Below are 16,178 nucleotides of genomic sequence, written 5' to 3'. Positions count from 1 at the left end.
GCCATTTCCCTTCACGCGCCATAAACTTGAGGCCCACAACTTCCTTTGCCCTACACGCGCGCCTTCTAATCTATTTTTATAACAAATTTTCTTAATTTAATCCCAATTATTGTGAACTTTTTCATGGGTGTATTAGGCTACTCTCACTCTTACTTACACCCATCACACAAAAAGCTGAACCCTAGCTACTTGCATTGCTCATTCACATGCATGCTACCACTTTAATTTGCATTTCTTTTCTTTTCTTTTCCTTTCCAATAATTGATGAATAATTTCCCCTAGATGGTTTTCACTGTGACCTACTATTGCAACTATGATAAATTATTCAACGATACCATGAAATTATTACTCATTGGATTTCACCAGCAGTAAAAATAGAAAAAAATAATACATACTATAAATGTTTATGATATAAAAAATTTAAATATTATTTAGTAATTATTAATTTATATTTTAATTTTGTTTATTTAGTTATTATATTAAATTTTATATTAGTGGCTTAGGGTTTTTTTTATTTAACATAATAAAAATTATAAATATTTTTTAAATTATTGTAGTCGACATAAAAAATTAGGGAGTGCCAAAATATTTATTAATTTCGTGATAAAATTATAGTGTAAACAAATGAGATTAAATAAGATTCTCTCTTATTATATAAAAAATTGAATAAAATATTGAATGAGTCTTTTTAATTTAATTTCTAAATTATGGTCTAAATAAATTAAGTTAAAGAATTTCTTTNATTTTAATTTATTATTTTTTAATTTTTAATTTTTTATTTTAATTCTTATTTTTTGTTTATCATTACTTCGTTTTTTCTTATCATTATACATACGTATATTTACACGCCTTACCAAACATACACTAGTGTTTTTTAAGGGTCTTATTATATATATTCATTCAAGTTACCACTTCAGTTTAATTTTAAATTTGTTAGGTGAAATATATTCGATTTGTTCCTTGAAGAGTTTAGTTGTCGTTATATTGTAACGAGAATATTCCTGCCTTGACTAATTAAATATATGTCTGTGTCTGTTACCAATAAATTAGAGAGGCGACACATGCGACGTTAGTTATATCAAAATATATCATGTCCTTATTTATTGAGTATAAATTTTTGGTTCTTTGTAAAATCAATATACAAATTCCAGAAAAGCTTTATTTTAATCCTGTGCTTGTTATGTGTATGCTGCACATATATTTTAATTTATTCAAACTTGGCAGCTGGTCGACCTAGCTATTTTAGATTATTGTGCTGAATTTGGCGTATTAAAAAGGGAACGATTACTATATACGGTGCATGACACTCACGTGTAATTATTTTAGTTAATATTTTTATTTTAAAATAATATATTTTAATATAAATATGACAACATTTGTTATATTTAATTTTTAAAAATAAAATTTTATTATTTTAATATATAAAATTTATAAATTGGTATATGCTAATTTTATATCGAATTAGTCTTTAATTTATTTTTTAGTCAGTTCAAAATAGATTCGATCAATCTAGGTTTATTTAAATTTGATTCGGTCTGATCCACTACCAATAAACACCTTTAATTTTAACTATTAAATATTTAAATCACAAAAATTTTACACCTTTTTATTTTATTTTATCATTTACATTAGTTATTAAGTTCCAAAGTCTAATAATACATAGTGACATCCAAAATTTAAAGTGAATTATTCGATCACTTCATAAATTTACAAAAATATCATATTTAAACATTTAACTCATTTTGACAAAGATAAAAGCCAACAATCAATGGAAGTCTACACAAAAAATTCTAACAACAACTTCCATTCATATCGCTTATATTAAGGTAGCGTTTGTTTTAAGGTACTAAAATTGAAACTGAGATTTAATATTATATTTGTTGGATTAGAGATTGGTACTAAAATTTTAATTTTTGTTTCTAAAATTTCAGTATTTCAGTACCTCCAAAAAGTAGAGAGACACGAGACTGAAATTTTTAAAAACAGAGGCTGAAACTTTAATAATATTTTATATCTAAAATACCCTCATTTTAATTAATTAATTCCAACTTTATCTTTTGTGCAAATTAAATTAGAGCTTCATTATTCTTATTTCAGTCTCTACCTCACTTTACACCAAATATAATACTAAAATTTATTTCAGTCTCTGTTTCTCAGTCTCAGTCTTTATGTGTCTGTCTCTCTTCCAAACACTACCTAAAATACTATTATATTGCCAAAATGCTTGAAAAATAATAAGGGTGTATTATTTGGTTTTTAATAATTTGATTTGAATAAAGTAACAATTATATTTTTAAAGATGTTAATTTTGGACTAATTAGTCTTAAAAAAGTATTAATTACGTCTTATATGTTTTTCTGTCAATGAATAGTGTAAAATAAAACAAATTTATTCATATATTTTGTTATTTACAGTGGTGTATGTCTCATTATTGTCACATGATATGAAAATGATTTAGTTTTGGACAGTAAAATATTTATTATCTTTTGAATTTTTATATATTTTTTATTAACTGCTCTCTATTTATTACAAATCCTATCAAAATAAATAAAGTTTCGTTCCAAAAATTATTATTTATATAATTATTTTTTATAAATAAAAATGTCAAAATAATTAACAATATATATAAATATCACCGTTAAATTTTAATTGATAAATTAATAAAAAGATATTATATCTCCACCCATTGTTATTTGAAAAGACTAAATTGATAGTTCTTTTAAGAATTAATGAATCTAAAATTAAAATTTTTATAGACCTAATTATCATTTTTCTCTTTAATTTCTTTACGTTTTGTTTGTTTAGATGAAAAATCGGGGGAATTTAACATGGACAGAAAGAATCAGAAGGAAAATGTGAAGTTTCACTTGTTTGGTTTTGAAAGAAAATATGAAGAAAAAAATATAATAGTAGCAAAAAGTGAATGAGACCCACCAAAAACTTTTCTCCTCAACTAAGACGAGAAAACGAAAGGAAAACTCAATCCATTCCATCATTCCAAACCCTACCCTTCTCTTTTTTTCGAAGACTCTTCTTCAATATGGGATTCAATCGTGCATGCTACCCGCTTCCAATACTATCAACCACTACAACTGTTACCAACGGTCTATTTCCCCACCACTGCTCACCATTATGGTCCCAGCATCTTGCATCTACTAGTAAAATCTGGTAAATTTTTTATGTTACTCTTATTTCACCTTTCATTCTTTATTAGATTCATGGATCTGTGTGTTTGAGATTCAATTTTGTAGTATAAGAACAGAGATTACATTTTGGTTTGATTTATTAGTTTGTTAATTTTCATGTATGTAACTGTTTGATAAAATACTCCAGTGAAAAAATACAAACCTACTGATTCATAAGTTTATCAGAGTTGAAAGAATTGATGTGTATAGACTATATATAATTTTTTGATGTTGCTCTTATTTCACATTTGATGCTATATATTGATGGATCTGTGTTTGTGATTCAATTTTAAAGTATATGGACATAGAATATATTTTGGTTTGATTTATTACTTTGTTAATTTTTATGTATGTAAACTGTTTGATCAAATGCTCCAATAAAAAAATGGTGATTCATAGTTTGTTAATTTTCATGTCTATAAACTATTTGATAAAATACTCCAATAAAAAATAGTAAAGTAAACTTGGTTTAGGTAAACTAATTGATTTCGCAGGACACACACAAATTATATGAATTAGGGAGCTAAATTATTAAACCATAGAAATTAACAACTTACTTTTCACGGTAAAGTAAACTTGGTCTACCACGCTTGTTCGCAAACTTGCTCCAAAATCTACACTTTTATAAATATTCAGCTATTTTATTTATTTATTTATACACAAAATTCATAAGTAATTCTCACATGAATAGATGATGAAGATGATTAAAATAATTTTTTTTATATAAAAATTACAACTAAAAAAACGTTAAGCAATTTTAAATATTTGATTAAATTAATTTATGATATAACATATAACAAATTAATTATTATCTTTATGTGAATAGTCTTTATCTATAAAAAATTTTTTTTATAGTGTTTAATAATTTTCTTTTAAAATACTTTTTTCTATATATCCATAATTTTTTTATTTTTATATAAATTTAAATCCAAAACCACATTAACTCCTATTAGTTGCTTTCGTTTTCTGTGTTTTTTATTTTGTTTTCTTTCATATATAGTTTATGTTTAAGTTTTTTCGAAAGGTATAAAAAATTGTTATCTTTCAATTAGTTGAGATTCTTTTATAATTAATTATATTCTTTGATTAGGAGGTCATATATATAAATACTATTTATTTAATTGCATTGCTTATGCTTAACATATGATGTTATATTTTTTATTTTTGTTGGTGCTGTAAATCTACGATATATACATTTAAAAGTATAAAGTGCTTATTAAATGGATAAGGCTGATCATGAAGAAAATTTTTTGGTCGCCAATATGAAAGACATCTTTAATTGTGATTTCCTACTAAATCTTTCCTTTAAGTTTGGGTCGATAATCAGAAAAATATGTTAATCCTTGAAAACCAAGAACATATATTAACAGTTTTGAGGGAGGATTGGAAAAGACGACAGAAATTATGCACAATAACACTGATATATTACATCGTGCACATGTTATATTTATTGAGATTTATGTCTATGCGGGTTGACAAATTCATCTCCCATAAATTGGTTGGGCGAGAACAAATTCGAGCTAATTTAATGCAACAGTTAAGAAAAATTCATAGATGTCGTGACATCCTACGCATGGACCCTGATGCATTTCTTCAATTGTGTGAAAAATTAAGAGCAACATGTCAAATGAGAGATACAAAACATGTTATAGTAGAAGAGCAAGTTGCTAAGTTCTTGTATATAATAGCTCATAATGTGAAAACTAGAATCGTTTCTTTTTTTCTACCACCGCTCTGGAGAAACTGTTAGCCGCCACTTCCATGCTGTGTTATGGGTAATTATTTTACTAGAAGATGAATTTCTTCGACAACCATCTGCATCCATTATTTCTCCGACGATCCTATTAATTAATGGACTATTATTTAAGATTGTATTGGAGTTATAGATGGAACAAATTTTCGTGTCAAAGTACCTATAGCAGATCAACCCAAATTTCGAAGGAGAAAAGACTGGCCGACACAAAATGTATTAGTTGCATGTGATTTTGATGTGAAGTTCACTTATGTATTAACGGATTGGAAAGGAACAACATCTAACTCAAAAGTTCTTAAAAATGTATTATTAAGGGATGATAATCTTAAACTTCCACGAGGTTAACATGTACATAAAACTATATTGTCTCATTAGTAGGTAAGGATTAGTAGTTTGTGTGTTTATACTAAATTAACCATTTTAAATGACGGATTCTGTAAAAAATTTTTACCTTAGGGATGCCGGATTTATGTTGAAGCATGAATTAATTACCCTATATTGAGGTGTAAGGTATTACTTAAAAGAGCATGCAAGACGTGGCCCACAGAATGAAAAAAAATTATTTAATCTTCGTCATGCTTCATTGAGAAATGTTATTGAAAGGTCATTTGGAGTTTTGAAGAAAAGATTTGTAATAATTACAAGTTACACTGAACTATATCATGATTTTGAAACTATGACTGAAATTGTGCTAGCTTATTGCATATTACATAACTTTTTAATGGGTGTAAATCCTAATCCACATCTCATAGCTCAAGTTGACCGAGAACTACAAGAAAATAATTTAGAAAAGGATGAAATAGTTCGACATGAACAAGATGAAGACTATAGCTGGGGAGCCATGTTAAGGGATGAAATAGTTGCTTAAATGTAGGCTGACTATTAACTAGAGCTCTGATTACTCATTTAAAAAATTTTACAAATAAAGTTATTAGTTGTATTATGTGTGCGTTGAGCTGATATTATAACTTTGATTTGTTATTATTGAATTCATGTTACCTCTTGATGTGTTATTGTATTCTGTTCAATGATTTTGGTGTGTAATTATTGAATCAACTTGTCACATGTCGTAGTTATGTAGTGTGTTGAATCTTTATTTGTTGAATAACTGATAAGATAGTTTACAAATAGTTTGATTTAAGATTATGGATGTTATTTCTATCCATTTATTTTGTAGATTGACAAGTGCTAATGACAAAGAGAGCATCATGTCAATGTGAGGCCACTAGTCAGGATACCCTAAGATAGACCGACGAAATGGATACAACCTTCATTGATGTTTTGATTGAAGAATGTCGCAAAGAAAATAGTGTGGATGGCACATTTACTACAATGGCATATGACAATATACTTTTACTTTTAAGATCTATTTATGGTAACCACCTCCACAAAGAGAATCTTAAAAATAGACTCAAGACTTTAAAGGATCATTTTGGAGTTTGTTATGATCATTTTCATGGGCTTAGTGGATTTTCTTGAAATCCAATTACAAAGATGTTTGAAGATGAAGCTGAAATTTGGAAAGAATTGATTAGGGTAAATTTTATGCATTTACTCTCTTTTTTGGTTTTAAATTTCACTAGTAAATATTGAAGAATTATTTCAATAATATATATTTAAATATAGACATACTCATAGTAAATATTCTTCTATTTGATTTAGGCAAAACCAGAAGTGAAAAAGTGGATGCGTACTCCAATCAAACACTATGATAAACTGTTTGAGATATATAGTACAGACAGGGCAATAGAAAAACATGCTAAAAGTGTCAAAAAAAAGTGAAAAGGTGGGAGAAGCATAAAGAAACAATTAACTTGAATGATGATGATAGTTTCTTAAATATAGAAGAGGAGTGGAATAATGAGCCAATTACTCCTAATGCTACTAGTTTTATAATGGGTCATAGTCCTGAAATTGGTTTATCTAACTAATCAACTGGCTCTCAAAAAATATCATCAAGAGGTACCAAATGTAAAACAACCATGAGTGATAAATTATAGTCAGAAATAAAAAGAATGAGTCAAGGCATTCAAGCATTGACTGAGATAATGAAAGATGAGAATCATTTTTATGAGAGATCAATTAATATTGATAAAAAATAAGTGTTAACAGCTGAAGAACAAGTGCAGGTAGCTAAAAAACATGTTCAAATTGCTAAACAACAAGTGTGAATAGTTGAAAGGGGTCTTGTGATTCTTGAGTAAAGTAGACCTCGAATTTACTCTAAAAATGACGTGTGGACAGAGTTAGAAAATTTAGGTGTGATGCCAGAATTGCGCATGAGGTGTTACTGCTTTTGATGCAGAGAAGATAGAGCTAAGAGAGAATTTTTTGGTGTTCCAGTTGACGTACGTCTTGCCACATTATATGAATTGATGAAAGAAGTAGGTGTACTCTAAGAACAATAGTCTTAGTAATGTGGCTAATATTTTGAGACTTAACACAAATATAACTTTAAGATCAACAAAGATACTAGTATCTTTATATTTTATGGGTAATATATCTATGACTTAATTAAGGCTTATAATGATAATACCTCATGTCTTTTTTTTTTTTTTTTGTGACTTTCATAACTATAACTATTGTTAACTATGCTATTAGTAATGAGTTAGTCAAATAAGTCTATGCTATTAGTAATGACTTAATCAAAGAAGTTTTAGTATTAAATTTGTTAGTTTCATATGTAAATTTTATTTTTAGCTGACCTTAGCGTGTTACCATGTAAGATTTCTTTGATATGTATTTGTAAGTGTAATATAAGACATAATATATTAATCAAATGATATAATGTGATTGGTTTACCTCTTTAAAACAATGTACATGTAATTATTGATTTAGATATTTCTTTTTTTAAAATTATTAATGACATTTATAAATATTTACATAATTATATACATAATAATATTATTATATAATATGAAAAATAATATTATCATTATATAATTTAATTTGTTTTTTTTCTCTATTTTTCTTTCTAAACAAATAATATAAATTATTTATCTTTTAATATCTTTTTATTTTATTTTATTTTATCCAAATACATCTCTAAAAATTAAATTTTACTTCAATTTTTTTTTCTATTTTTTTTCACTTAATTTCTCTCTTTTCTATTTCTTTCCACCCCAAACAAAGCTTAATGAAGGGGTTTTCCTACTTAGGAATTGATTAAAGACAGTTCCAGTAATTGGAAACAAACACTTCCCACGATGAGAACTTGAGAAGCGTGACGACTGCACTCTCGTAGGGTCCTAGCAACCAGATCATCAGCTTCGTACCTGTATAGATTTTCATTTATTTTATTTCTCCGAATATAAAATATTATATCTAAATGAAATTTTATAATTAGTTTATTGCACAATTTTTATTTTTTGGAGACTATAAAACTTAAAGAATACTTATGTAATTTTAGCGTATATTTAATGTTAAATATATGATTATTTAATATATTAAAATGTACAAAACAAACTCATTATACAAAATACAATAATATATGGGTGGAAATAATTTATCTCCTAATTTCATAAAAAAACCAGAACAATTACCTCTTCATCTTTTTTATAGCAATTGGGTGTTGCACCAGAATACCAGATAACCAGAGTCAATGAACAAAATATTTTTATATTAATAATATAATAAATAAGATCGTTAAAATAAACTAAATTTATTAGATTAATTTGTTTATTTATTTAAATAGATAAATTTTACCTTTAAAATTAAGTCCATTTAAATTTCGGATTAAATAAATTAAATTTGATTAATCTAAAAAATAACGAGTTAAACGAGCTAATTCAAAAATTAAACGAGTAGCCTGTTTTTTTATATATAATAATAACCCGTTTGACCACCTTAATAATAAATATTTACTATGCATGTATGTATATATGTATGTATGTACATACGTACGTACAGTTAAGTTGCCTTGCCTACAATATATAGTCTACTACTCTCACTAAATTTTCACACACTGATAAGTTTAAAGTGTGAAATTAAAATATTATGTTTATGTTGTATGTACAGAGATAAATTCATTCCTTCTAAATATAGGACTATAATATTATGTCATTAGACTATTTATTTTAAAAATTTAAACTAATAAAAAAATGATATTAATAAATTATATCTCTAATAAATAAATATAAATAAAGACTTAGATATAATTATCTTTACATTAAATTAATAATTAAAAATAATTAGATAATTCCTTATTGAAACTAACCATTTGTGTATAAAAATGAGATTGATTGTATAGATATATATAAATAAAATGGTAATATTTCACGTGCAGAGGCACTGTCCATATATTTGAAATCCCTTTATAACATGAAAAAGGCAGTCCAATCCAAGAGAAGAGAAGAGAATAGTATTAGTACCCAATCAATCTTCTTCTTCTTCTTCTAATTATTATATATAATAATAATAAGAAAGAAGAAGAGGAAGAAGAATAACATACACATGTGCTTGCCTGAGTCAGAGAGAGACATGGCTCTGGAAGCTGTGTTGTATACTAATAACAACATTCAACAACCACTCCCTTCTTCTTCTTATGCAATCAACGACACCAACAACAAGGACTTGGACTTTTTCAACTTCAACAATGATACTGGCCTACACTATTTACTGTCACCGCCACCACCGCCGCCGGAAGAAACAGAAACAACCATGGATACCACATCAACTTGTTCTGAGCGTCCCAAGAGAAGGAGAGGAAAGACAAGAAAGAACAAGGAGGAGATCGAGAACCAAAGAATGACTCACATTGCCGTCGAACGTAACCGACGGAAGCAAATGAATGATTACCTCTCTCTCCTTCGCAATCTCATGCCAGATTCTTACGTTCAAAGGGTATGTATAGGTATAAATTAAATACCACTTAAACAATACGTATATTTATATACAAATACACAATGACTGATTCAGTAGTTGATTTTTCGTATTTTTGAATTAACAGTTACTTTATTAATCCGATCTGATCCGATCCGATCTGTGCAGGGCGATCAAGCGTCCATAATAGGGGGTGCTATTAACTATGTGAAGGTGCTTGAGCAGAAACTGCAGTTTCTTGCTGCTACTACTAGCGATGAAGATGGAGGATCTGATCATACAAATAACAAAATTGGAACCATGCCTTTTTCCGAGTTCTTCGGCTTCCCACAAGTGACAGGGAATGCTGATATTGAAGTAACAATGGTGGAAAGCCATGCAAATCTGAAAATAAGGTCAAAGAAAAAGCCCAAGCAGCTCTTGAAGATGGTGTCTAATTTGCAAGCCATGCGTCTCACAATCTTGCATCTTAATGTCACCACCACTAACAATGATATTGTCCTCTATTCTCTCAGCGTTAAGGTTTCATTTCTTCTTTCTTTAATTACTTCACTAATTTAATTTCATTTACTAACTACTTCAAATTAATTGTTTGATTTTTTTGGTGAAGGTGGAAGACGATTGCAAGTTGGAATCAGTGGATGAGATAGCCACGGCTGTGTGTCAAATGATGGAAAACATTCAACATGAGTCTGTTGAATAATTAGGGATATTTATTTAATTTGAACTACTAATCAGCATTGCTTATTTTTTTCAATCAAGACCTTAATTATTAGTGATGGTGATTATGATATTTCATTTTTCTTTGGCTATGTGGCTACTTTAATTTATTCTAGGTTTCAAGTTGTACCAAATTATTATTACCTACCTATATGTATGTTAATACACTGATTAGTGCCTAGCTATGTGGAAACCTTGGACAAGTTTTTTGGTTTAGTCCTTCTTCTTAAGTATATATATATAGGTATAAAAATGATTTTTTGGTATTTTTTTTAATATAAAAATAATTTTTTATGTTAAAATAAAAGATGTATAAGGGATCATACACAAAATTAATACGTATAACATTACAATCTGTGCCTTCTGTTTTTCTTGGGGAATGGGAAGAGAAGCTAGGATTTTACTATAATAATAATAATAATAATAATAATAATAATAATAATAAGTGCTGAGTCAATTGTGGGTTGCTTGCTTTATGAGTGGTAGGCCATGGTATGAATCTCCACCACATGCCCCAATTGAGCATAATCTCGTCATGTAACTCTCCATGAAAATGATGCCTTAACTTAATATTTGTTTTGCAATAATAACATTATTTTCATGTACCCTTTAGTCCTTTTCTTTTATTTCTCTCATCTCTTGTCCTTTTCTTGTTTATTCACTACTTTTAATTTCTCATGCATTCACACTTGTAAATATCTATATAATGCAAATCAATTATTAACAATAAATTAATGAATGAATGAGTATAGTTTTGCACTGTTGTTAGATTCTGAAGAGAAGGAATTGAAAGGTGGTAGACTTGCAGTGAAAGGTCAAAGAAAAGGAGACCTAATATGTATAGATGTTGAAGGAGGAAAGCACACAGTTTTAGAACCAAGAGAAAATATCATGCTCCTTCTTTATCATCATTATCAAAGAGGACTAAGCAGTGTTAGAATCCAGAAATCTACACCTACTAATATACTGTCAATAATAGTAATAGTAATTAAAAGTAATTGAAAAGGGCAAATGATTAGGGCCATTGAAAAAAGTGAAAATAATGGTCCTCTCATCAAATTGTACGGCGTTCAATTCAAAGCTTAATACCTTGGTAAAAGAAACAGAATAATAATGCTGAGTATTAATGTCACTTTTTCAGAATATTAATGTGAAAACACGACAAGAAAATTTGAGATTTTAAGTAAAATGTAAAAAGTAAATTAAGTATGTAAATAATTAAATTATAAAATTATCAGATTTAATAAAAAATTTATGAAATCAATTAATTCATTTAAAGTTATAATATTAAAAAAAATTAAAATTAAATTGAAATACTAGCTATTGTCCACCTCACCCATACAAAAAAAATTGGATTGTGGTGGGGTCAACATTATCTAGTTCAAGAGCAGAATGAAAATAAACGATAAAGATTATTAGTGATGTTGCAATTTTAAACTATTCACAAAAGTGAGAAGACCTGCTTTTATGATGGTTAAATTTTCCTTTTGAGAGAGCAATAAGAAATTTAATTTGTACAGTGTAAAACGCTTCCATTCCTTAATTAATCCATTGATTCTGTGCTCAAAACTTTTTGTATGCATTATTAAATGGAGATTTTGAGTTAGCATATGATTCACAATTTTGAAACTTTATTGATTGTGTGGTTTAAAACATGTTGTATGTGCAGTGCAGATTTTACTGTCTTTGGTTGCAATATTTTTATATGTTAGGTTATGGTAGGTGGTCGTGTCTTCCAATTCCATTTTATAATGTCAGATTCTACATGAATCATCGTATAGTAGCAACTAGCTACAGATAGGGAAGGCTCTTAGAAAGCAAAAGGAGATTGGAATTGAGAGCCACACTAAAATAAGTTTTTTATATTGTGTTTATGTGTTTAATATAAAATATATTAGATTAATGAGTTATGTTTTAATATTATGTTTATTTTAAGATAAATATAAATATTAAAATATCCTTCACTAAGCAACCAAATAAATTCAACACACACAAATTAAGCCAATAATCATAAACATTTTGACATGGAAGCACATGCCTAAAGAATCACATGCTGGAATTACTATATCTTTGTCAATTTAATAAACAATTTCAGCAATAATATTAATAATAATAATAATAATAATAATAATAATAATAAATAATTGATTGGTATAGGTAGGTAGGTAGCTGATGAAGGTGCAATGTTGTAACTCTTAGAAGATTCCAACTCTTACACAAGTTTGTTTTTATCTTCTTGTAATCATCTGAAGAACATGGCTTTCATAGATTCCACCAGCAGTAGCATACCACCCTTAATAATCTCTCTCTCTCTCTCTCTCTTATTATTTTGAAGTTGGATTTGCGAGAAATAAGGAGAATGCAGCATAAATGTCGTCAAATGTTGTTTTTCAATAACATTTGCGTTGGTAAACTAAAATAATAGAGAAGTTCACGCATCAATAATTTTAATTTATACTGATGAATATTTTTAGTTAATATTGTATGTATATTAGCATTTTTTTAGTACTTTTGGACTTTCTTTTGACATTAATTATTGATTAAAAATAATAAATTATAAAGATACAATAGCAGTGTTGTTAAAATGAAATGAGATGGGTGAGACTGTTCAAACTTAAATTATAAAAATTAAAATTTATTTCAAACGTCAAAGGAATAAATTAAAATTGATACAAATTGAATATTAAAGATATTTAAAAATATTTTTAAAAAAATAAAAGATATAAGGAGTACTTTAATTATTCTAAAATATAAGAATGAATAATTATTAATACATAATTTATACTAGCTTTCTAAAATTTAAAATCAAATGAAATAATTAAAAGTTGAACAAGTTGAAGACTATGTATGGCAAGACAGAGATATAAAGATATGGGGTTGGATTGGAGTTGTTATAAAGATAGATTGATTAGAAAGCATACAAAAAGAGGAGCTACAAATCTAAAACAAGAGTCACTCGAATCACACACAATTTATAGTTGAAAGGCAAAAAAAGTGATAAAGAAGATAGAAGTATATGATGCATGGAGACTGGAGAGGTTGATCAAATAGAATAAAAGCAGAAAGATAAAGTGGGTTTATAAAATCAATGGAAATCAGACCAAAAGAGGAAAATGATATGCAAAAGCATTAAAAGGGACACTAATAATTGAAGGAAACAAAGTGAATGTGAATATACTCTATGTTGGTCCACATGAGACACTGTCCACTAGCTTTTTCATATTCATATTAATGTCCTTCAATTCAATTCATCATGCTCTATATTGAATAATAATCATGATATACTTGTTTCTTCAATAAAAAGACACGTCCTTCTCTTAATTATTTGATATCGATATATACAACGGAAATAGTGTACATCATAGTTATCAAAAATCGAATTGGTGATCGATCCGGTCAAGTTATTGATTTATTGGTTTATTAATTTAACCGATAAATTATTAGTTAAACCGATAAAATTGGTCTTACGTAAATATAAAATATAAAATAATTAAAAACTTAAAATTAAAATTTGAAATACATATCTTCACTAAAATTTTATGAAGAATCAAGTCTTAACTTCTAAAAATAACTAATATAAAAAAACCATAAAATTTTAATACTAGTATACTACAATAATATCTTAATTTGACACAACAAAAAAATAATTAATTCATAAAGTCTATTATGTAACTATAATATCAGTAGATTTTAACACTAATATCAAAACAAATAATATTAATCACAATACTAACAATAAAATAGATCAAGTAAATTAATAAATTTTTAGTGCAATTTATATTTATATTAATAATGGTATATAATTAAAATATAATTAATTTTAAAAATAGAAAAAAATTAAATTAAATTAGATATTTATGTGTATTATATAATTAATATTTGTCAAACAAAATAATTAGAAGTACAATAGTTGAGTGGCAAGTAGAAGTTATTTTTGCTATAAGGTTCTTGGTTCGAAACCTGGTGGATTTTGATTGGTTTTATCCGATTTTTATCGGTTTATATCGATTTTCTTCTTTAAACGGTCTAAAAAATAAATCGAATCAAATTAAGTTCTGATTCATTAATTTTTCGGTCAAATTGATCGGTCTGATTTAATTTTTGCAACTATGGTATACATTTATTATTTTCCAAGTTTTTTCTTATTGATGACGGAATTTATATATAAATTTTTATGCACTTTCAATATAACAAATTTTATACATACAATTAATTTGGGTATTGTTATGTAAATAAAATTAATTAATTTTTGAATTTATTATTATTTAAAAAATTATCTAAATATATGACCGTATAAAAATATTTATATTATTAATACATTAAAATTATATTTTTTATATATATATTTGTATTTGTCAGGACAATAAATTTATTTTCTTATATTTTTTTATTTCTAACAGTATTATTATGAATTTAAGTTCTATTTAAGTATTTATTATTAGTTAATAAATTATTGTAGATATAAGACGAGATTCAAATTTTCATACTTATTTAAACAGACTATTAAATTATTTCAAATTGATTATAATAAATTTATTTTAGAGTATATACTTATTTTGGTCCTCAAAGAATTTTAAACTGGACATTTTAGTCCCCAACTAAAATTAATTACTCGATTAGTCTCTAACAATTAATTCCGTCAGTCACTTAAGTCCTTTACTCTGTTAACTCTAACCGAGGACAAAATAGTCCCTGACAACTCTAACAGGAGACAAAATGGTCCCTGATCTCTTTTGTTCGTAAACGACACTGTTCTCTCCCAATTTCCATTATATCTCGCATAACACTCGCAGTTTAACACTATAACTTCAAACTACACAATGCACACTCTATAAATTTAATGTTCACAAGAAAAAAAATCCTCAACTTGTTCTCAAAAAATTCATACTCAGGAAACTAATGCCTATATCTCTCAACTAGTTATCGTTTTCGATGGATCCTCTGAATCTAGACAGCAAGTCTGGTTTGTTAAGACCCTTCATCGTCGTTGCCATCTTCCTTCTCCTCTGTCCTATCATCTCCATTACCACATTGTCCACCACTCCGATCGCTTCCTTCAGCTTCTTCTCCAAACCAATGTTTAGGAATCACTTCAGTTTTCATATGAGTGGCAACGGTGACATTGCTCGTTGTACTGATAGCTTGGATGTGAGGTCGAAACTGTCTGCCAACTTGGACTCTGGAAAAGAAGGAATGAAGCACTCAGTGTCTATTTCAAATGAGAATTTGCATATGATGCCCATCATGATGTTCTAATGCCCAACAATCTATATTGCTTGTAAGAGAGTGGAGAAAGACGTACCCTTTGAGTAGTTGTGGAAGTTGGTCTTGAGGATGTCGTAGACGTGTTGGGGTTGGAGGTGATGTTATCGAAGACGTAGAAGTGGATGCTTTTGGTGGGTGAAGTGCAGAGGAAGTGGATGTACCAGTCACAAAGATTTAAGAAGTGTGTGGTCCATGACATGTTGAGGTGGGTGCGACACGTGTGACAATTACACCATGGCTTAATCTTGGAGTTAAAGAGGAGGAAGAAAAGATGGAAAAGAAAATTGTGAAGGTGAAGAAGGAGAGTATGAATGTTAGGGTTATGTAAGATATGATAAAAATTGGGGAAGAACAGTGTCATTTTCGAATAAAGGGGTCAGAGATCATTTTGTCCATTGTTACTTGTTAGAGTTGTCAGGGACTATTTTGTCCCA

At 27.6% G+C, this 16,178-nt stretch overlaps 1 protein-coding gene across 1 annotated transcript; it reads left to right on the top strand.

Moving 5' to 3' along the window:
* Positions 1-9,271: 9,271 nt before the first annotated feature.
* On the top strand, positions 9,272-10,695 carry LOC107492100 (transcription factor bHLH96). Its single transcript, XM_016113075.3, has 3 exons — positions 9,272-9,780; positions 9,928-10,281; positions 10,370-10,695. The coding sequence occupies exons 1-3, from the start codon at positions 9,391-9,393 to the stop codon at positions 10,460-10,462; spliced, it is 837 nt and encodes a 278-aa protein (XP_015968561.1). The 5' UTR covers positions 9,272-9,390; the 3' UTR covers positions 10,463-10,695.
* The last annotated feature ends 5,483 nt before the right edge of the window (positions 10,696-16,178 follow it).

Source organism: Arachis duranensis, chromosome 6 (assembly GCF_000817695.3).
Source record: "Arachis duranensis cultivar V14167 chromosome 6, aradu.V14167.gnm2.J7QH, whole genome shotgun sequence".
Lineage (NCBI taxonomy): Eukaryota > Viridiplantae > Streptophyta > Magnoliopsida > Fabales > Fabaceae > Arachis > Arachis duranensis.
The sequence above is the reverse complement of the archived record's forward strand: the minus strand, read 5'-3'. Positions and strand labels throughout refer to the sequence as shown.

Coding starts and splice junctions, on each gene's coding strand:
- LOC107492100 (XM_016113075.3), top strand. CDS start 9,391: ATGTGCTTGCCTGAGTCAGAGAGAGACATGGCTCTGGAAGCTGTGTTG. Junction 9,781..9,927: donor CAGATTCTTACGTTCAAAGG/GTATGTATAGGT, acceptor CGATCTGTGCAG/GGCGATCAAGCGTCCATAAT. Junction 10,282..10,369: donor TCTATTCTCTCAGCGTTAAG/GTTTCATTTCTT, acceptor TTTTTGGTGAAG/GTGGAAGACGATTGCAAGTT.